Source organism: Pyrus communis, chromosome 5, assembly GCF_963583255.1.
Source record: "Pyrus communis chromosome 5, drPyrComm1.1, whole genome shotgun sequence".
NCBI classification, from domain to species: domain Eukaryota; kingdom Viridiplantae; phylum Streptophyta; class Magnoliopsida; order Rosales; family Rosaceae; genus Pyrus; species Pyrus communis.
Genome location: NC_084807.1, coordinates 778,706 through 801,933, shown reverse-complemented (window position 1 = coordinate 801,933; position 23,228 = coordinate 778,706). Strand labels below are relative to the sequence as shown.

Below are 23,228 nucleotides of genomic sequence, written 5' to 3'. Positions count from 1 at the left end.
AATCCAATGATCACCAATTTTTTAAAATTTAATTTAATATATATATATATATATATATATATATAATTATTATAGTTTTTAGGGATATAAAATTTAATTTAATATATATATATATAATTTAATATATATATATATATACACACACTTTATGTCGCTTAAAAGCGACACTAGTATTTAAAAATTATTAAAATAATGTTTACGTCGGTTTAAAAGCGACACTAGTATTTAAAAATGATTAAAATATATGTTTACGTCGGTTTAAAAGCGACATAAACATTTAATAACGCTTATAAGCGACAGTAAATCCGACGTCATGTTCAGTTAGTGTCGCAACTGCCTAATCCGCTACTATATTAGATTAAAGCGACACCACCCTCCGACACTATAGCCCCCTTTTGTAGTAGTGTATGAAGGTTGTTAATTGCACGTGTCATTCTCCCCTTGATAATTTCTCGAACTTTAATTTCCACCAACATCACTAATACATCATGTTGTCCAAGACCCCAATGAATATGATTATGGGCATAAGCACTAAAGCATAAGCATGATGTCAAAGAGAGAGGAGAGGAGAGGCAAAGAGTAAAGAAAGTTAGGGAAGTTAGGAGGCAATTAGGTTAATTAGGAGTTTGGGTAAGAAAACAGGAAAGGAGAGCAAGTAAGATGCATGGGTTGTGGTGGTAAGAGTCTAAGAGATGTGGGATTTGCGTGTATTTAGGTTTGTGGGGATGAAGTACAAGTAAGAGTTGTGGGGGTGAAGAACAAGTATGAGTACTTGTAATTGGCATCACCTAATAATTGGCGTGGTGTGTTTGGGTACAAATAGAGGGATGGGGAGGTTCGTTTGGTTTTGGAGTGAAAAAAATTGGTAAAATATGGCGTTACTTGCCATTCCAACAAGGCTTTGTCTCTTATCCACATAAAAGGCCACAAAGTTCTCTTATGTCACTAACTGCATTTGCTTATGTATTTGGTCCAATATACTAGTAGAAGGAGTGTTGGGTTTCTACTCATGCATTTCGGTTTCGAAACTCTCTTCTTTCTAAATTATTGTATTAGTTTCGAACTCTCTCTCCTCCCTTAATAATAGTAAGGGCATTTGCTTATGATCATCATAATACCCTTGTCATAATTTTATAATTTTCTCTCTTCTGCATATCTATGTATACATTTTTTTTTTATTACAACGACATTTTATTCTAATTTAGATTAATGGAAAGGGGGAGGTTGGAACCCAAAACACAGTGGATTAAAGAGAGAAGCCCAAGCAATCTGCCACATGCATACCTAAGTAGATTAATTTCATTGGTATGGATCTTTTCAATTCATATTTCCATCAAGCAGCTGGCTGATATTGTGAATTAGATGAATATTCATGTGAAGAACTTTCATTTTGCGATAGTGGCTGAAGAACATGTTCTTCGTGGGTGGACAAGATTTAGATATTCCAAATATTTATTTGTTAGAAACGGAAGATTTCAATAAACGAACGATGGAAAAGTCTTAAAGATGCAATTTCCTGGATGAACCAAAGACAAGCTCAAACTTGAAAGTACTAACAAGATATTGATCCGATAATTAATGACGTCCATGGATGCAAGTGAGTTTGTGGTTTCTTAGATCTGAATTTGGTCTAAAAGAATGAAAGGAATGAGAGAGAGGAGGTTTTTCCGGCAACAAGAAAAATTGCTTGCTATCGGCGGGATGGGGTGGCTGACGACTTGGGAATGTTTGGAGAAGCATTGGTTCGTACGTTGGGTTTTCCTAATGTTTTACGTTAAAGTTTTAACTTTTCTTCTCAAGTTAACAGGCTTATGTGAGGGTTTAGTCATGGATACTTGAGCTGTTGAGCAAAAGGAAAATAACTTATATAACATCAGTACACCGTTACGTGATATTTCGTATCAATAAAATAAAAATATGTGTACAAAAAAATGACAGATATTGACGGATGATAGAATTGATGTTATTTTAGGTTCGGAAAAATTAAAAGAATAAAGTGGCATTTAATCAGGAAAAGTGATTGGAGAAATGGTGATTCAAGAGTTAAAAGATTATTTGCTGCTAGCGTATGCCGAGAGTAGATGCTTTGGACTTTTTAAGTTGTTTGGATTAATATAACTTTCGTTTAACGTGTCAATTTTTGGACCATTACATATGAATTCGAAGAATATGACAAGATTTACAAGACTTGTTGTATATGTAGTTTGGCCGAGTTTCAATGTTTAGATCAAGCGACATTTTAATATTTTAGGATTTTTTTTTTTTTTTTAATAATTTGTTATTTGTTTAATTCCTTCCATGTTTAGAGCTAGGATTTGTTAAGATTATTCAAACAACATTTAGTGTTGTATTTTATTAATCTTACCATATCATTAATCAAATTCGAGAGCTTTTCTCAAATTCTTTGGTGTCTCAAAAACCTGTTCAAGAGTGATATCCTTTTAATCTATAATTTTTAATGCATTACGTATCTTTATCTCATAGCACGTGACGTCATAATAACAGTAAACTCGTACCATATAATTCATTTTAGAGCACACTCCAGGCTGATGAATTTTTTTTTCTTTTGTCCGATGGTGGGCTGATGAATTTTGGGCACAACAGAATACATATACACATATATAGAAAAATGCTAAGGGGATTTTTCAAAGTGAATCTCTCCGTGGATTCTCCACCACCATATGTTTTTAGCATAATATTTTACAATGTTGATAAGAAAATTGTGTCGTGGAGAGTTTAGGAAGAGTCCGCTTTTGAGAAAGTCACCTTAACATAAAAAGTTGACGTCACTCAATAAAAGAGAAAGCTTATGTTCGGATCTCTCACGTGAACTCAATTAGCTGCCACATTTTACTATTGTACTGTCTTGTAGCGGCAGCATCATTAGAGTTTGAGGACACGAAGATACTAATTGATTATTACTAAGTTATCTCAGACTCTGCAATGTTGGTTTTTTCCCACATTCCACGACAAAACGTTAAACGTGGCACTGCCATTGCCAAAAAAAATTCCTCCAATCGAAATATGACAACAACATGCGATGAAAATCCCCCTACCACTTCATTATTTGCTTCATTTCTGTTTCCACCACACAGACTGACTCACCCACTAACTCCGACCAAGGACCAGAAACCAGACAGCAATGGTGGATGTCGAGGTTAGCGACGAGAAGCAGCAGCTCAAGGGCAGCGGCACAGTGATCCCCAACCCAAAACCCAACAAGGGTTATGCTTCAAAAGTCGTGGACTTGATAGAGAAGCTGATTGTGAAGTGGATGTACGACTCTTCTCAGCCTCACCACTACCTCGCCGGCAACTTTGCTCCGGTGGTTGATGAAACTCCTCCCACCACCAACCTCCCTGTCATCGGCCATCTTCCTGTAACTCTCTCTCTCTCTCTCTCTCTCTCTCTCTCTCTCAAAATTGCCAATTGTCATGTTCTATGCCATATATGAATTGCAGGAGTGCTTGAATGGAGAGTTTGTCAGGGTGGGGCCCAACCCAAAGTTTGCACCAGTTGCTGGATATCACTGGTATGTCTATTTTCCATCTCCCTTTTTGGGTCTCTGTTACATTTTGGAAATAATGTTTCAGAGAATAGTCACCTGGTCTTGTGCTGATGTTCTTTATTGCTATCTTTGCAGGTTTGATGGAGATGGGTGAGTGATTCCCCAGTTTTTATTACATCTTTATTTGAATTCTGAATTCAAGTTCTGAACTATTTGTTTGTAAGGTGATTTTGTTATTGAATTCAATTTCCATGCTAAAATTGAGATAAATCATAAATAGCTTAAATAGCTTCTCTCCAAAATTCGTGTCGTTGGCTGAATTGGTAAATCGATTGAATCAGTCTGGGGAATATTGAAAGAGTATTTTCTATTATGGGATTCAGTATAAGACTTTTCTTTTTCTTGCTATTGTGAAATGTGGCTAATTGTGCTTCAGTACTCCCTAATTTCTCCTTATCTCCGTCGTGTTCTGCATTGGTATGGTTTAGGTATTATTTGCTTGCTTTCATGAGGTATTCTTTTGGGAGAACTGTTTCTCGGTGCATTTGGTGAAATATGCAACTATTTTTCAGCATGTACTAGTTGATTGTCTATACACCTTCGTTTCTGATACTACATTCATTGATTTATTTTACGACTCAGCATTAAGTTTTTCAACTATCCTGCCTTTTAAATTGTAAAAAGTTAGACAATTTCTTGGTTCCAATAATTGTGTCTAGTATAATATAAATTGGACAAAGCAGGTAAAACCGTAACGCTATACATGTAATTGTTAACATTTTGCAGTATGGTTCATGGTATGCGCATCAAAGATGGCAAAGCAACTTATGTCTCCCGCTACATTAGGACGTCACGTCTTAAGCAAGAAGAATATTTTAGAGGTGCCAAATTTATGAAGGTATGTCATTGCAATTTAGTTTTAAGTTTGTGCCATACACGTTCCATTCTTACGTTCCTCAATGTGTCATTTCCAGATTGGAGACCTTAAGGGGTTTCTCGGCTTACTCATGGTGAACTTACAAATGCTAAGAGCAAAACTGAAAATATTAGATATGTCTTATGGAAATGGGACAGGTAAGGTGTTCTTCGCAGTATGTTTTTTAACTGCAACAACTTTTATTTTACGTACAATTTTGAAAGAAGTTTTTCATGCATTATCCTGTTTTAAAGTTAATGTCGGAACTGCAACAACTCATTGGCTTTAATGCCTTTGGTCACTGATCTTTGTATACGATTATAATTCTTATGATCCCTACACCACACTATAGATGCATGGACACGTCCAGATGTGAAAATTGGGCACATGGTTCTTAAATTTATCCTTGAAATCCTGGCGAATGAGGAAAGCATGTCCTTTTACTTGCCCAAGGAAGCAGTGAACGTAACTAACTGTTTTCTGCATTTCCAGGTAACACGGCTCTCGTATATCACCATGGGAAGCTTCTAGCTCTTTCAGAGGCAGATAAACCTTGTAAGCATAACTCACCCATTTTCTTGCATCTACTTTTCAATTTCAATCAATTCGAGAATCTATTGGGATGAAAAGATTACTTGTTCTTGGACTGCACAACTTCTTTTGATATGGTTTTTTTGGTTGAGAAAAAGAAAATGTTGAAATGGCAACCTTTTTATTGCCTCCTATATCTTCTGCGGGACGAAGACATATTGGTACTTTTTTCTGTTTCTAGAGCGGAACTGAAATTACTTATGTTGCATTGGCAATGAAATAGGAACAATTTCTGTTGCCTGTATATCTTTGTGCGACTCAAACATTTTGGTACTCTTGTTTATTCCTAGTTTGTCGGAATTGTTTATTTTGCATCATGCAGATGTCCTCAAAGTTTTGGAAGATGGAGATCTGCAAACAGTTGGCTTGCTGGATTATGACAAGAGACTGACACATTCCTTCACTGCTCATCCAAAGGTTGACCCAGTCACTGGTAAGTACATTCTCATAAAACGGTACTTATTCGGCCTTGTAAGGAAATTTTCCTGTCAACTTATGAAGTACATAATGCAGGTGAGATGTTTACCTTTGGTTACTCGCATACACCGCCATATGTCACTTATAGAGTTATTTCGAAGGATGGTTTCATGCATGACCCTATACCAATAACAATAGCAGACCCTGTCATGATGCATGATTTTGCAATTACTGAGAACTATGCAATTTTCATGGATCTCCCCCTGATCTTCAAACCAAAGGTATGAAATTATTTTCAACTAGTTATCGAACACCCATTATATAAATGGTTAATTTTACCAATAAGTATGAACACTTACCAACCAAGTAATCTCCAACCAGTCATAGGCAAAGGAAAAGAGGTTGAAGTGGCAAATAAGGAGGACCAATTCTTGGTTTTTCTATGCGTTCTTGGTTTTTAGATCAACATTACGTACTATGGTATTGTGTTCAAGTGTGTTGATCCTCTAATTTGGATTTCATACATATAAGCCTGCAAATGTTCATGAACATTGAGTGGCATTAACCACTTCCATTCCACTGAAGTTTTGGATCAATGGATAACTTAACAATACTTATTGAGCATTAAACAATCACATTATAATGAAATTGAACATGTTATTATTTTTCATTTTTTTCAGGAAATGGTGAAGGAAAAAAAGTTTATATTCACATTTGATCAAACAAAAATAGCTCGCTTCGGTTTACTTCCACGGTATGCAAAGAATGAGTCGTTAATCAGATGGTTCGAGCTTCCAAATTGCTTCATTTTCCATAATGGTGAGCATGTTTGCTTCCAATCTTAGTGCAAGAAAACAGTGTCTTTGAAACAAGTATTTGTTTTTCAATCAGTTAAATATATATTAAAAATACCTGCATGCTATTAAAATTTAATTGGTGAAGCACAGCAGACACTCTTAAATAAGTTTCTATGCTTTATCCTTCTTTTGAGGCATTACTACGAATTATCTTCTGAGGAGCCCGATCACTTTCTGCTAAAAAATGTTGCGACTTTTAATCCTTTTTTCTGAAAATCTTAAATTTGTTTATGGTGATATCTATTGAGCTCTGTATCCTTGCTGCTTTGGCAGTTCTTTTTCCTTGCTACTGGCAGTTGGGTTCAAACCAATATGCTCTAGGTAGTTTTATGCCTACCAGCTCTTTCTTATGCATACCGCCTGTCTGATTCAGGCCGCAAAAATCCCACCAGCTACCTATAACTTTTATTATTTTTCTTTCTATTCCATTGATCTTTTTGTTGCTTCAGTTTTTCTTCTTGGTTTCACAGAGTAGTACTGATCTAACTCCCAGTTGCAGATTATCCTTGAATTCCTCTATCTAAAGTTTCAGACCTTCTGAACTTATCAAGGCTTACGGAAGTTATTTTAGCCCCCTTTGATTAAGTTCTATTTTGTCTTCATCACTGACTCACATCAAATGCTGACTAGGAGGGAATTGTTCTTCTCCGATTCCTGTCTACTGAAGAATTACTGATCAACCATTACGTGTTATTCTTTTTGGTAAATTTTACTTTAATATTTAGGACCTTTCTGGATTAACCAATATGCCAAAATTCTGGTGTATCCTTGACTGACTTGGAAGATTAGTTGATATAGCACAATTGTAACTCCGTGTTATTTATTGAAATCTGACAGTAGTTTAGATTTCTGCAAATCATAATTTGTAGATTCACCAGTCTGCAAAGTGGTTGCCCGTCTGTTCATGTACTGTGAAATGGTTGTGTTAGTTAGTCCCGTTCAGTCCCGGAACTTAACCAACTAATGACAGGATATTTGTTCAAATGTGTAACTTATAGTTAATGTCGATTGTTTCAACAATTAATATCTATGATCTTGCATGGTTCGTGAGTAAGCCATGCTTAAAGTTTTTTCTTGTCTAAATTCTGAAGGCTTGCCATTTTTTTTTTTCTCCTTTTATGTAGCTAATGCTTGGGAAGAGGGGGACGAAGTTGTTTTAATCACATGCCGGCTTGATAATCTTGATTTGGACATGGTCAATGGGTCTGTCAAAGAAAAGCTTGAAAACTTCAAAAATGAGCTGTAAGAGATTTTGACAGATGTTGCTAACTTGATTTCTTGAGAGATGGTGCTTCTGACTGTTTTAATTATTTTCAGGTACGAGATGAGATTCAACTTGAAAACTGGTCTAGCATCCCAAAAGAAGCTATCAGAATCGGCTGTAGATTTTCCCAGGGTGAATGAGAGCTACACCGGCAGGTATGCATATTCCTTTCCCTGGGAGCTGCCTAATGTTCTTTTAGGGCATGTTCGATAATCATTTGGCTTTTAGTTTTTAGTTTTCACTTTTAGTGCTTAAGGTATGGGAAAAGTATATGAGGGAAAGGAGAGATGAAGAAGGATGGTTGGAGGGAGCAGAAGAAACAAAGAAGAATGAACAAAAACAAAGTCTTGAAATTGTTTTTGTTTTTTTATTTTTAGTTTTCATTGTGTACTTTTCTTTATACATCTCTCCTGCCATCCTTCTTCCGCTCTTCTATATCCCTAATTTCTCTCACATATTTCTCCTCTACCTCTAGCTCAAAAAAAAAAAAAAAAAAAAAAAAAAAACACTAAAAGCGAAATTCTTATCAAATGGGCCTTTAGCTTTCATGCTCTCTCTCTCTCTCTATTGTGGCAGGGCACCTTATCTTTGCATTTGCCATTTGGTACCGTTACCATCATTTTCGAAAGCTACTGTAACATTCGTGTTTACTTATTTTGATCAACTAACTTGTGTGAAATCAGGAAGCAGCGTTATGTGTACGGAACCTTACTGGACAGCATTGCCAAGGTTACAGGGGTAGCCAAGTTTGATCTGCATGCTGAACCAGAGGTCGGAAAAACACAAATTGAGGTTGGAGGAAATGTCCAAGGCCTCTATGACCTGGGACCTGGCAGATTTGGTTCTGAGGCTATTTTTGTCCCTCGTATTCCTGGCGTTACTTCTGAAGAAGATGATGGCTACTTAATACTCTTTGTTCATGACGAGAACACTGGGTATTATTCATTTCCCTGACTTTTTTTTTTCCGCCGAATATCTCTTACACTGTTAATCAAGTTATAGACTTACGGTTTCCAACATCTATCTCTTGTTTAATATAATGGCATGTCCGCAGTTTTGGGAAAGTCAAAGTGCTTTATTCCTTATAAACCAAATCATTAGTTTCTTTATAGTTCTCTCTGCTCATGCTTTTGAAGCTGAGTAAACCGGTGTTACCAGCAGTTATGCAGTGACGTGCATGTGAAGTTCAATCTTCTCTGAGGACGGACTGCAATCTAAACTTGCATTTTAATCATGCAGAAAATCAGCAATTCATGTAGTTGATGCAAAGACAATGTCATCAGAGCCTGTTGCAGTTGTGGAATTGCCACACAGAGTTCCTTACGGTTTCCATGCCTTCTTCGTGACAGAGGTCAGCGCCACTTCAATTGTTCCAAAGATGCACTTTAATCTTTACTTCATTCTGCATCAATGCACTTAATTCACACAGAGATTGGGATGCAGATCAGTTTTATTTGATTTAATTTGAGTCAAAACCGCCTTCTTATGTTTCTTTCTCCTACTCTAGTATTCCTTTTATTGGTAGCGAGCTTCTGATCTAAATTATGGTTTCTTGAACAGGAGCAATTGCAAGAACAAGCAAAGCTCTAATTGTTCATCATTGGAAGAACCTACAAGGGAAGGCACGCCAGCGTAAACTGAACCTGTTGTCGTGTAGGCGGTCTACTCCACATCTACAATAAATAATGTATACACTTCTGTATTTAAACTACCGGATGGTGTTTCAATTACTTTGAACAAAAAGAATCAGTGGGTCACATAGCAATACCTATACCATCTTAATTACGTTGATTACATGCTTGGAGGCATTTTCCTTTTCTCATTCGCATAGGGTTCCTTTTTTTCTGGAGGACGGAATTGGTATTATATTAGATGAGGGACAATTAAGAAAAGTGATTGGAGAACTATACCTCTACCGCACCTAAAATAACACCAACTCCGTCCTCTGTCAGTTTTAATGATTGCAATGTCGATTGCAGTCAAATTTGTTAGCAACATGTTTAAGTGCTTAATTTGAGTCTCTCCTCTTGTGATTGTTGCTTACAACTCTTAATTATCCACTTCTTGTTGTATACGCATCTCTTTTTGACCGTATTAAAAGAGGGGTATACAACAAGAGATGGCTAAAAGCCTAAAAGGGTACCAAGTCTTCACAAATGAGGAAAAATCGTGGGTTATCTATAGATGTGAAGGGTCTATTCAATTACATTACAAAAGTTGCAAGGCGTTTGAATATAAGTTAAAAATTAATTGTGGTTACATTGGCTTTCTCTTTTGTGGAGCTCTCTGCAATTTCCTCCACTTGTGGTATATATGATACGACAGCCCGGAAAATACCATGACAACTGATCCCCATTGCTTCGTTGACAGGGGATTGCCGCTCAGCACCGAAGACACCACGATGCTTACAAACTTGCGGGTTGTGGTAATGGTGGTGTTAGCTAAGGAACCAAATCGACTTATGGTTAGGAAAATGAAGTTCTGTCCAACAGCACCACAGAGACAATAGAGAAAAATGTCCCAAGCCACTTCTGGATGCTGCTTGCAGAATTGTACTGCCTCAAATCCGCTGCCACGAGGCCAGCCAAACATGTAGATCATGTTGTATATGGTACCCCACAAATTCATGCCTAACATTATGTCCCAAGCGCTCGTCTTTGGATACCTAAGCAAAATCAAAAGCCATAACATTTAAGACTGAACCGTATATCGTTTCACATTTATAGATGGATTGACATCTTTCATAAATTTTATTCCTATCAGCACAAATTCCCTCGAGCGAACTTAAAGCCCAAGCTGATTTTCATACACGGTCAACTACAGACAATTTGGGGTGGGATTTGCAAAATGTTGACAAATGGTTTAAATAATGTTAAGATTCCTGTGAGTGAATAGCAGAAAATCAACCAGTATTTAAATGGTAGAAAAAGGATGATGATTATCTGAAGTATACCTCGCAGTTATTGAGTCCTGGGTAGCATTTGTGAATCCATCAAAAGCGAGGTTGAGGAAACATAGTCCATATCCAAGAGGCGCATTTGGGTGCGCCAACTTGCTAATAGTCTTTGAACTAGTCTGAAATCGACCCAAACGGAATAACATAAGAAAAGCAACAAATAAGTATGGGTAGCATGAAATTTATCGAGAACAATTTATAAGGAAAATTGAAAGACAAAAGATAAGAATGAAATAATTCTTGTTCCATTCTCAATAAACACACACCCCCACACCATCCCTCACCTTCAAGAGTGCAAATATGGATACTCCTCCGGCGACAAGAAGAGTACAAACATATTCAGGAAAGCTGTATCTTTTGCCGTAGACTAGAGTACCCATCAGCATCACTGCATACATGTAAAAACCATATATCGTCCCCATTACAATAATATACTTCCTTTTTCTTATTGAAATTCAAAGGCAATCTAATCAGTATGATAGTTCACAATCTTAATTGAACTTATATGAGTAACATTCTTGCATATGTAAGATACGGAAAATAATGGTAAATAATGACCTGGAATCATTTTTGAGGACTTTGCCAAGACCTGCAAGTAGAAAAAAAAAAAAAACAGCTTTAATATCCGAAAACTATAGATCCATTATTTGGAATTTACTCCAAAAGTAAAAATAAAAAAACGAAACTTTTCACGAAAATCTATTCTTATCATCCCTTAAACAACCAATTCAACATCCTATCAAACTCAACTAAGAATTTATCCAAAAAATAATAATGTTATTGGCTGCATGGAAGTTCTGCTAATGGGTCCTTAAACATTTTTTTTTTTTGCCAATGAATTTTATCCAGAGGAAATCAAACTACTCCATTACATCTATGACAATCGTAAGTTTCCTAGCTCACTAGACCGGTAAGAAAATCTGATCCAGTTAACTAGAACAAAGCACAGAATCATCAATTCTTCCTATAACCATAAGTTCATAACCATATTCTCTAATGCTGCCCATTTGAGTTACAGGGTATATGATCAAATCGAGAATTGGAACGCAAACCTGAGCCGGGTAACTGATGTACTTCAACGCTTCGATCCCCATAGCGGGTCCAATCGTATTAGTAATCCCTGCACTCCAGAACGTCCACATAGGAGTGCCTCCAGCATTACTGCTAGACCAAAGCTTTATCACTATTCAAAAGAACCAAATAGACAATATTACCATCCTCCCAATTTCATTTTTCAGCTCAAATCAATCAACATTACAATAAATTCAAGGTTTTCAGAGAAAGATTGAAGCTTACTTATATACGACCAGATTAGACAGACCACATTCTGAGCCAAGTTCAAGACTGCAAGGTGTTCGAACCTATGCCCATCTCGCCCGAATCGCTTCGTGGACCTAAAAAAAAAGATCAAGACATCACCAATTTCGATTCATGTCGACAACCAAGTCTGCAAATTTCGAAGACGATTTAAGGAGCTGAAGAATCCCAAAAGGGGGTGCGCGATCTGGGAAATCCCCAAATGCAGAGAAAGTGAAGACTTACAGAGTTTCCTGAAGAACGCCTTGGTAAATATACGCAGCCCAAATTCCGACGACACAGAAGCCGAACACCAACACGCGCCGCAGCCCCGACACGTGAGCTTCCATTTCAGCCCACCAAATCCCCTGCCTCAATCATTTCAATCGCAGTTGCTACAATGAACTGGATGGCGAAGTTGCGTAACAAATTTTTTATTTTTATTTTTTTGAATTTTTAAAATAGGGCTGTTATTATTAGTTGTCTCTGAGATTTACTTTAAAACAGTAAAATTTGTTAATCTAGTTTTTTTTTTTTTTTTTTTTAAACAAATGTGTTCATGTAATTATTGAATAGTATATAATTTTTATTTAAAAAATAATAATAACAAATATTTAAAAAATTTAAACTTTAACGATAAGATCAAGATAAAAACAGGAAAATGTTGAAATCAAAAACTAAAAGACCTCAAACGAAAAATGATTCAATTTTTTAAGAAACCAAAATATCTAACATTTAAGCATTACTATTGAAGAAAAAATTTGAGGAAAAAAAAGAAGAAATAAAGAAAATCCCTCAGGAAAGCCCGGTTTCAACCTGGAGAGCATGAAAGGAGTAAAAGAGTGGGCTCCTCAACCTCTCTGCAGAAAGGGAGCACCAACCATTCTTTTTTATTCAAATTGCATGCATCCTCCTCAGATTACTAAATCTTTCATCATTGGGACATTTCCGTGTGCGATTATTATCCTTAAACCAGACAACTTCATTCGAAAAGTCGAAAGACACAAAGCTTTTACAGACAGAAACATGGTTTTCAAGAGAGAGAGAGACACAGAGGCGGAGGGAGGCTTTATATTACAAAGGTGTTCATGTTAGGGTTTCTGTTATGGTTGGACTTGGGCTCACGTGCTCCAATGCCTTAGAGATCCTTCACTGTGGCTCCAATGCCTTAGAGATCCTTCACTTTGGGCTGGCCTTTATGAAGATTTAGATCGTACGAGCGTTTTAGCATTTAAATTTGAATTTTCACAACCATTAAATTTTTTATTCAATACTATGTACCATGAAAAATTTTCCAAGAATTTACGTTTTCAATATTTTTGAATAAATTATATCAATTAGTCGGACCAATGTATCTATTATCTTGCACCAAGTTTGAGTTGTTTGACCTTTTATATTTCTGTAAATCAGAATAGTTTGAAATATCGCTCTATAAAATAGAAAACTCTACTTAATTTACTCACAACACCCATGCTAAAACTAAATTTACTCAAAACACCCCAGCTCCCTCTATTCACAAGTGTGGAAAGTAGTTTGGTTTTGCACAATTAAATACTTAATTAGACAATAATCAAGAGCAACACTGCCTAAGTAGTTGGACTCTTGAGAAAATCAGATAGTAATCAAACATAAAATAGAACAATAGCTACACTTAGAAACACAGATCAAATTCTCCCCTCCAGGGATGGGGAAAAGTCTTTTCAAGAGGTACCACAACCCTAAATTTTGTCCGAAACCGAAGTCACTACACACATTCGAAAATCGAAACACAACGGCACTGTTTAGAATCTACACATTCATAACTAATTTTCTGGTTTTAAGTTCCCAACTGATGCCTTTCTTTACTGTTTCTACAACAGGAATGAGTGCACAAGTGATGGCAGTCTGAAGACGACCGCCTATCGACTTCCGCACCACTCCAATAGTTACAGAGTAACCAAAGCCAAGAATGATTTGCCTGATAGAGACAATGCACAGCCGGGTTTCCCCCAAGAGAGACCGTGCACGCCTTCAGCTTCACCTGCAAGATATAAGCCTCTATTTACAAGATGTTGAACAAATAATAACACGGTTTGTCATACAAACTGAAACCTACGCCAGGAGGAGTATCAAACCTCATAGAGGGATCTCATTTACTGGGGATGGCCCCACGAGACGACCCTTTCAACTGCATGTTTTCCCTGCTGTCACCGAACGCAGAAGGGTATGCTGATGATGGGCCATGATCGGTGCCATTACCATTAGAGCGTGTGTGGTGGTTGTGTGTCCTGAACCATGGACCTGATCCGTCTTGCTGGACATTTGAGGAATCAACATCCGCATTGCTGGTATTTGGAAAGCACTCAAAACCAGATTTGGCGGATTGGCCTGAATGGTTTCCATCCAAATTCATGCCTTTTTCTAACGAGGAATTCTCGTCATTGGCATCTTGTTTCTTTGTATTCAGGAAGCGGCCTCCACAGCCCCTTGCTCTCCTTAATGCATGTAGGTGTCGAGACTCGTGAAGATAAGGCTGTACAACGAACATAAAATCATATGTCAATCAAGCCATAAAGGATCAATTACCAAGCAGAAGAATCAAATCAAGTGGCTGTATGAACTTAAGACCTAAAGGAACCACCACGTACCGTCAAGGCTTTACAGCCCAAATCCTAAAGCACGTGCCTGGAGTGACGAAATCTATATATCCACCAATATGTTTCTAAAAAGTAGGCGATAATATGAAAACGGAATGAAAGACATTCATTCAGAGTATCGCTGATATTAGTCTGATATCACCAATTCACATGCATGGACAAATCCACATCTGTGAAAATGAGTCAGATATGATTGCTACGTACCAACATTTACCAATATTTCCACTAATACATCTCCAAATTTAGCAGTGTTCTATAGATATTTCTGCATTTCCAACTTCCAGGGCTGTAAATATTATCAAATCAATTGATAATTTATTGAAGGGAGAAGAAGATATTTGTTTGCACCTTAAAGACATTAGATTATTTCCATAAAATCCAGACCAACTACATATTCATTAAACTTCATCATCTTAGATGGTTTCTTGTACCCAACTCCCCATGAATGTAAGAATGGCCACACATATGTGCATGTCTAATGCTACCAAATTCTACTGCAGTTTGAAAGAACAAAAAATTGAAATCATTTACCTTTCGAGCTTTTATAAGTTTCTTTTCAAGCTCAGCTTTAGCACGTGACTGTCTTCGTCTCAAAATACCATGGTACTGCTTTGCATTTACATACACAGGCTCCTCTTCCATATCAAGGGGCAAAGGCATTCTACCAGGATGCATACCATAGAAGTGGGGAGGCAACTGGCATCACGCTAAAAACCATCAGACAAGAAACCAGAACTTTTCTCAACATTAAATTCAATGCATTACAAATATACTCATCCTATTGCTTATCCAAGACGAGAAAGTGAAAGGGTTGCGTCTATTGTTTGACTACAACAATGAAGAACAAACATGTATATAATAGTACCATACCCGACATAAAAATAACTTGGTATCCAGAGCATCACCTAGTCTTCTAAAGAAAATTGTTCTTTCTGTGGGACTGCAAGTTATCCGACACCATGTTATCATATTGTTACCCGGCGTCCTTTTTCATTCATCCTTTCTCTCTAGTTGGATGGTCTGATTATTATTTGTCACTCAAGACAGTGGTGGTTCATTGTCTCTCATTATAATTTATCATCATATATCTACGTTATTAATCGTGGTCCTCACAAGGAAATTGTTTGGTTGCTCGCTAATTGATGATTGGATGTCAGTTTTTCATTGACGAATTTATCAAATTCAGATAGCAGTTTGAGTTCGGTTTAGGATAGTAGTCTAATCGAACCCTACTGATATGAAAATCTATCTCATTTCCTCCTGCATTCTGAACACATTTAAACAAGCAGTACGGAAATCCTACATTTACAATTAACTGGCATAGATCATTGACGAGTGAAGACTTCCTGCCGACTTAGATACAACTTATGCTACTAAAACAATATCAACAGTTGCGGATTGCATACCATAGCTTGTGGCCCATAAGGAGTCAACATCCCACCATATTGTGGATCTGAATACGGATATGATGACATAACCTGCAAGTTTAATAAACTTCTAAACCTTCTCATTGAACAGCAGACATTTTTCCAGAAGAAATTTGAACGCCTATAGTGGTAATGGATGCAGATTCCTGTTCTTCGTATGTCTGTGATTCTTTCCTGTGTGTTGTAAGGTTTGTATGCATAGAATGTGAGAAGAAAAGAAAAAGAACTTACAATTGAGTGGCCAACAAGTTCCATTTGTGAATTTGGATCCACGTGTTCACCCAATGCAGGAACCACTGACGACGAAACGCTTTTGATATGTTGGTTTTCACTTCCATTATTCCCATCTGAGTAAAAGGAAACTCACATTAACACGTAAGTCTATAGCAGTCGACTGAACATATGAAAGAAGATAGAATGCTATAAATGTTATAGGGAAAGATGTGGAGCAGACGTAGTCCATAGTCGTGATGATAATTATTTATCCACCAGATAACTAAGTTCACACGAAATTTCCCGTGGGATATGATAATTTAAAAAAAGTAACTACCAGGCTGTAATCCTACTGTAGTCCGCAATTCTTTGTGGAAGTTGGCACCACCACCGTCCAGCCTAGCGTTAGGTTGTGCCTGCATTGCTCCATTCATGACCATACTATTACTGTGATCCACCAAAGATGATGCTGAACCATTCCCCCCTCCACGCCACCAAGGTTGGGAGTAGATAGGTTGCAACACAGTCTGAGCACCATGTTTTATATGCGGATCTTCATCTTTAGATTTGGCTGGCATCATTCACCACTTTCTCCTGAGAAGAATATAAGCATGGGTTTGACAAATATAACAAAAGTAAGGAAGATGAGGACAGAAACCAAAAGAAAGTACTGATCAACTGTCATGGCAGAAAGGAAACGACAACTCCTACAATTCATAAATCCACTTGGGGCACATTCAAGAAATCATATCTGAAGCAAGAAACCAAAACCGCTGACGTTCAGTAATTGAAAAATACATAAATGGATCACAAAATAATTCAGCAAAACAACTCGAACAGAATGGTAAAGATTGATGTTCCATTTAAATCATATTATTCCTAGTTGATAAGCTTTTTAAGAAATTTCTTGAGGACAAAGCTAGGCATAAGTACATCAATCAAATGTTGTAACAGCCGGAGGCGTCTCCCAAAAATGTCAACTCCAATTCACATTTGGATTCCTAAGCGTCACTTGCACACTCTAGATCTTCCTACTGCATACCCAATGTGATTCAGGGGATTCACAATCCTCCCTACTTCACAGATATCATGATTCTCCCTCTGGGTATCACAGCCTCCCTTCTTTGGCATTGGCACTTGCACCAGGAAGAAAACCACACGCATAACAATTGGCGGGTCTTTGTCAATTGAGATGTAACCATTTACTTCCCATGAACAACAATTCAATCCACATGGTTAGAAGTTGTTCCCTCTGAACTTAACCCAACCCAAACAGGTCCACACGGTCTCTAACTATTTGAGATACTAAGCTACATGCATGGCACTTCCCCTTCAACTTTACTAGGCAACAAGGGGCATAACACATGACGTTGTGTTCCTCTCACCAGTCTGCCAATCACCACAACAATCTTGGCTATGTCCATCATAGGTAATCTTAGCTTATCCAATCGAGGAGGCTTACCTCTGGCGTCGCACATCCATTAACCCATAGCATAAACGGTTCGCACTTTTTCCCTCATTGGCAGGGATCAGTTGTTATAACTATGTCCCCCAATTGACTCATAAGAAATGGGTTGGGACGCTCTGACAGACTGACTCTATTTCTGATGACCCCGGGCCTCTTCTGAAAGTACTAACTCTAGTAAAATTTAGACTCCCGGTTCTTAAATACTCTCTAAATATTAGTAGCACAGAGTTGATGCGGCATGATGAGGTATCGCAACCAGCCCTTCTTTTAAGGTTATCATAAAGTTCCGATCATGAACTTGAGAAATATAGACACTAACGCACAAACACGAAAATTGTGCAAATATAGTTACTGTAAAAGACGTAATGCATAAACAAATATTAAAGCCAAAAGGAAACAACGGAAAGAAATTTAATGCCTCGACAGTACTCTGTAAGTCCTCATGAAAACCCAACAAAATTCCACACTTGTTGTCCAACCCTCTAAAACCCCCCACACACAGTTCAATTCTCTCTCAATCTCAAAACATATAAATAAGTACATACCAAACAAAAAGCACCAGATCAATCAATTTTGGTATCTTTAACATGCAATTATATCTTCTTCATCTTTTTATATATACTAGCAATATTGGGGTTGGGGGAATTCGAACTCGGGACTGCGAGTGCAAGGAAGTCTGTCCTTAACATGCAATTATAACTTTAATCAAATGCAATTTACAGCTTCAAATGTATTCTAAACCAGTTTTTGAACTTTCCTTGATATGGTCGATATTTGGAAATATCGAACAAATCAGGGAAAGATATGAAAAGAGGGTGAAGTTTAAACTTTCTTTGATACGGTCGATATTTGGAAATATCGAAAAAATCATAGAAAGATATGAAAAGGGGATGAAGTTTAAACTTCACCTCTCGTATCAGATAAACTCTTAAATTTCGGCTAATTTTTTTTGTCGGTATTTCCGACATATCGGTTAAATATTAGAGAAACCTCTTATATTTCGTCTAAAATCAGTGTTTGGCATTGATATTTCTACTGATACCGATATTTTAAACAGTGTTCTAAACTCAGCTTCGAATTTACAAATGTTAAATACACTATTCTGTCTCACTCCATTAAACTGGCTAAACTTTCAAAACCTTTTACATCTAGGGACCGGAATTTCAATACATGCAATCGCCCCTTGTTTCAATTAAACAAAAATGCAACTAAACAAAAAAAAAAAAAAAAAAAAAAAAGGAAAAAGGTGGAAACTTGAAAGCCCTTTTCATTATCCAAACCCCAAGCTCGAAACTTCATATAATTTTCTTTGTAATTCCACAATTTTCCCGCTGACCAAACAGAGATTAGAAGGAGCTTTTCTAACAAAACCAAGAATTCAAGCATGCAGAAACATTGATTTGAGGAAAATTGGGAGGGAAAATCTTACAGTGGTGAGCGAAGTAGCAGATAGGAACCCGACGAAGAAGCTTTGATTTCAGGGATTGGAAGTCGTCGATGCAAGTCTCATTTTCTCTCTCCTTCCTTCTCGCTATCTGTCTCTCTCTCTCTCTTCCTTCTCTCTGCAACCTTAAGAGAGACAGTGGAAGGTCACGCAGACGAGAAATTTTTAGGTGTACCGGGTACACCAAAAAATTTTGGTGTACCCTCACTCATTAGAATTTGATTCTATTTATTTATTGAAAAATAAGTGAGGGGTAAGTGAGGATTTATGAGTGAGGTGTACCCGGTACACCTAAAAATTTCTCCACGCAGACAGAGACAGTTTAAAAATATGATATATATTTTTTAAAATATTATTCTTGGAAATAAAATTAATATTTATTAGTTTAAACTATACAGAAAAGTTTGACAAGACAAAAGACAATAAAGGGGAGAAGTTTGGGTGACTTGACCAAATTAGCCTTACAATTCCCTCTTTCTTCCTTGTAATTTACCCTTTGTTATATATATAAATTTAATTATCGGAATAACAAGATGGATATCAAATTATTATGAATAACTAATTCTCATAATGCATCAACAATCTTTAATTTTTGTCACAATAGACTTTGTTTTACTATTTATAATTATAAGTTAACTATGTTTTAGGCTAATTGTGATTGTGACACCTTTGTTAGAATTATCCAAACAAGCATTGTATATATAATAGTCTGGTATAGTTGCGTCGCTGCCTTCATCTCTTAATGTAAATATATCATTGTCTTTAATGATTTTTTTTTATTTACTTGATAAAAAATAAATAAATAATGGAAATAGCGATGTTGAATCAACTTTTTTATTGGTTATAACAATTATTTTATTTCTTTTTAATTTGTCTTGAATGGCTAACTTTGCGAGTTCAAATCCCTCTTCTCCTATTAGTGAGAAACAAAATGAATGGTGCCGATATATAGCAAACTCTTTATTTGTCTCAAAAAAATATTCTTAAGTTTTCCATAATTTTTAGAATTGTTGTTGCAACTTACAAGTGGTGGATTGTTATGTTAATTAGATTTTTTTTTTTTAATTTATTATGTATCAGGTTCAAACGACTCATCTTCTTAATTTATTTTTGAATAGAAATGTTACTTGTATGAAAAAAAAATAGGATAATTGTTACTTCTCAATTTTTCTTAACTTTTTAATTTTTGCAATTACATATACAAGTAAGAAAAAAAAAGATGATTAAAATAAGTGCAGGGGTAATTTGGGCAATACACCAATTGCTCTCCAACTAGTAGGCAAAGGCAGGTAAAGTTTTTTTGGATATTCTATTTTTCCACTCTGAAAAAAATATAAACAAGAAGTATTTTTTTATGTCTTGAAGCTGTTTCTTTTAGAAATATTTTTGCCCATCATTGATGTTGTATCTCGTTTATCACTATTGGATGAGTATAAATTTTAAATTTTGTACAATGAATAAACACAAATCTTAAAATTTAACTTATTCAACGATAATAAATAGAATGGTAAACACTACTATCATTGAGGATGATGAGTTAAATTTAGTAATGTTAAGAAGATCATTTCTTTAGATCTTTTTATAAACACTAAGATATAAATGTTAATGATTAAATTATTATTTAAATGCTTGATTAACGAGTTTATTTTATATGTTTGTGACGCATTATAATAATGTAGTCCAAATAGATGATTTTCCCCTAACTTTTTTCTTTTTTAGAGAAGTATGGAAGCTTGGCCAGCGGGGATTTTGTAACCCAACATGTTCGGATCTTTTTTGTGAGGATTCTGATGATCTTTAAATCGTATTTGTTCATCATACATTATATAATCAGTTTTTATTGAATATTATTTATGTTTAATTTTAAATAAAAAAATTTGACCTTACGATGTACGATGAACGGATATAATTCATAGATTTTTGGAATCTTCACAAAAAATCCAGCTAGAATCCGCATTCTTTTGTACCTATATGAATACCGCAACGTGTCGGGCTAGCAGCGTGTCCCATGGGTCTCACTATACAAACCGGCCACGTTCGGTCCCTTTTAATTATATTCGTCCACCAAAGGCCTTGAGCATTTACCCAACGAACCAGGATAGCAGCCAAAAACATGTGCTACCGGTGCCACGCAATGGACTTGGGAATCTGATGGGCACCCACGTGTCTTGTAGAACGTGTTGTGTTGGTAGGTATGGCCTTTTCTGTTCGGAGAGATTTTGTTTTCAAATTAGACGAGAACAATTTTTATGATACAGGTTTACTATCTTTCAAACTCTCAATTGAGAGAAACGAGACATAGCAACACACCGAGCATGATCATTCGATATCATAAATCAACAACACAATATCATATGTGACATTAAGATACATTTCTTTTAGACTCTTATTGATTTGTGAAATTGTCTCATAAACACACCTGATCTTAGGTAAATATTCTTCAAGAATTCAAATGTAATGATAAAGCAATGTTAGAAGAGATAGATATTATTCTACCGAATCTAGTAGCCTATGCTTGTAATTAAGTAGAGCACTAAAGTGATTGTTTGTGTATGGTGGTTGAGTTTGGTCATAAGATCATCTCCATCCAACGAGTATAGCCCATATTTAGCAAAAAACTTGACAAAATTAGTCTCCGAAAAAGGCTAAGGAGAATCAGGCTAAAAGAGTAGGGCTAAGTTTGGCCCTAAGACAATATGTAGTCCCACAACATGTTAAACTTGCCTCAAAAAGTGATAAAATATGAAGGGGAATAAACATAGCCTTACTTACATGGTTGGAGTTGGAAAATTTTAGCCCTAAAATTGTTTTTAGAAGATTAATTTTTAGAGGTGCCTGGTTGAACCTTCAGCAGTCATCACCATTACTACATGTTTAGGTTTGATTCTCATTAAAGCGAATTTGAATTAAATTATGACCAACTCATTGTGAGGTTGAGTCCATCTTCTTCCCCTTAGTATAGATAATATCGTATGTCCAAATTTGCCTTTAGTGAGAATCAAGCTTAAAACCTCTCATTTACAAGTGAAAAAGAATATCACTAAACTGTAGTATTAAATGGTAGAAAATACCGTTTGTTAATAAGAAAAATTCATAGTCTTATGTTTTGAGATTGAATTGCAAATGCGCGACTAATATGGTAAAAGACAAAATTGCAAAGCTTACGGGTTTTGGACGAGAAAAACATGGACAGTCGAGCAAAACGTTCGTCCCTAGTGCATCAAACATTATCCTTGTCGTTCCGTGGAAAATTGCCGGATATGCACGTTCAGAAGGGGCAGTCAAACATTCTTCTTGACGTTGGCTAGGGAGTTGCCAAATGTCTTCCCGTTCGCTTTTTGAATTTTTTGTTCGACTGTGCACTACCTAAGCTTCCCCTATCCGTTCGGTGCTGGTTTGCTGAACAAAATGCGAACCCATAAATTTTTTTGAGTCTGAAAAACATGTAACGCTTGAAAAAGTTGTTGTTGTACTTCATTTATGAGAGATTTTTCAGTGTGCCCTAATCACGTGACGGAACACCACATGTCATTATGCAAATGGAGCGACACTTAAAAAATAACTTTACTCCAATTGTACAATGACATGTGGTGTTCTGCCATGTGTTCCACACACATTAAAAGGTCTCTCCTCATTTAGAACACCCGAAACGACTTCTTGGTATCTTTGAAAGTTTGCCTGAATGCATAATGTGTAAGGTAGAAGAAGTTGGATTTGTGTTTTAAGGGCTTGAACCAACACACAAAGTGAAGGCTTCCCCAAATACATTGTACCGTCCTTTTTAACTTGTTCCTTGTCCTGGTACATCTTCAACTTTGTTCTCCTCAAGAATTTTGTACTTTCTTTTTGTCCCCTTGGACAAGTCAGAGAAAAAGGAAAATGCCATAAATTTCATTTCTGTTTTTGTTCTTTGACAAAAAAAGCTAGATTCAATTGTGTCTTGAGCTAGAATCAATTTTAACATCCCGTTCCATACTAGTTCTTCATGTCTAAGAGCGTGTAGCGTGACAACGCATCAATGGTCTGGATCAACTGATCAAGTCAACACATCAATGGCTTGTACCAAAAACCCAAATGGAACTGAAATGTGCTTTGGGCAGCTGACAACGACAATTTGTTTCTTACGTTAATTGAGGAAGAACATTCCCTCGTATTCCATCTCTAAGTTAAAAACTCCGGAATGTAGAAATCACATACTGTACTATTTATACCGACAAGAATATTTAAACAAAGAA

The 23,228-nt window shown here is 36.4% G+C and overlaps 3 protein-coding genes across 3 annotated transcripts; 1 reads left to right on the top strand and 2 right to left on the bottom strand.

The window, feature by feature from the left end:
- The first annotated feature begins 3,065 nt into the window (after window positions 1-3,065).
- LOC137735128 (carotenoid 9,10(9',10')-cleavage dioxygenase 1-like) lies at window positions 3,066-9,375 on the top strand. The gene is made up of 14 exons (XM_068474508.1): window positions 3,066-3,379; window positions 3,462-3,532; window positions 3,644-3,658; window positions 4,295-4,406; window positions 4,483-4,582; window positions 4,917-4,979; window positions 5,338-5,448; window positions 5,529-5,713; window positions 6,113-6,251; window positions 7,414-7,531; window positions 7,607-7,708; window positions 8,237-8,488; window positions 8,793-8,904; window positions 9,114-9,375. The coding sequence occupies exons 1-14, from the start codon at window positions 3,143-3,145 to the stop codon at window positions 9,141-9,143; spliced, it is 1,647 nt and encodes a 548-aa protein (XP_068330609.1). The 5' UTR covers window positions 3,066-3,142; the 3' UTR covers window positions 9,144-9,375.
- A 335-nt stretch (window positions 9,376-9,710) lies between these two features.
- Window positions 9,711-12,305, bottom strand: LOC137735129 (UDP-galactose/UDP-glucose transporter 3-like). Its single transcript, XM_068474510.1, has 7 exons — window positions 12,052-12,305; window positions 11,806-11,903; window positions 11,562-11,692; window positions 11,068-11,098; window positions 10,794-10,897; window positions 10,507-10,628; window positions 9,711-10,218 (listed from the first exon to the last, which is right to left on the bottom strand). The coding sequence occupies exons 1-7, from the start codon at window positions 12,153-12,155 to the stop codon at window positions 9,810-9,812; spliced, it is 999 nt and encodes a 332-aa protein (XP_068330611.1). The 5' UTR covers window positions 12,156-12,305; the 3' UTR covers window positions 9,711-9,809.
- Window positions 12,306-13,412: 1,107 nt separating this feature from the next.
- Window positions 13,413-19,118, bottom strand: LOC137735343 (nuclear transcription factor Y subunit A-1-like). Its single transcript, XM_068474765.1, has 7 exons — window positions 18,979-19,118; window positions 16,419-16,675; window positions 16,100-16,215; window positions 15,848-15,919; window positions 14,973-15,137; window positions 13,920-14,317; window positions 13,413-13,825 (listed from the first exon to the last, which is right to left on the bottom strand). The coding sequence occupies exons 2-6, from the start codon at window positions 16,660-16,662 to the stop codon at window positions 13,934-13,936; spliced, it is 981 nt and encodes a 326-aa protein (XP_068330866.1). The 5' UTR covers window positions 16,663-16,675; window positions 18,979-19,118; the 3' UTR covers window positions 13,413-13,825; window positions 13,920-13,933.
- Window positions 19,119-23,228: the final 4,110 nt, after the last annotated feature.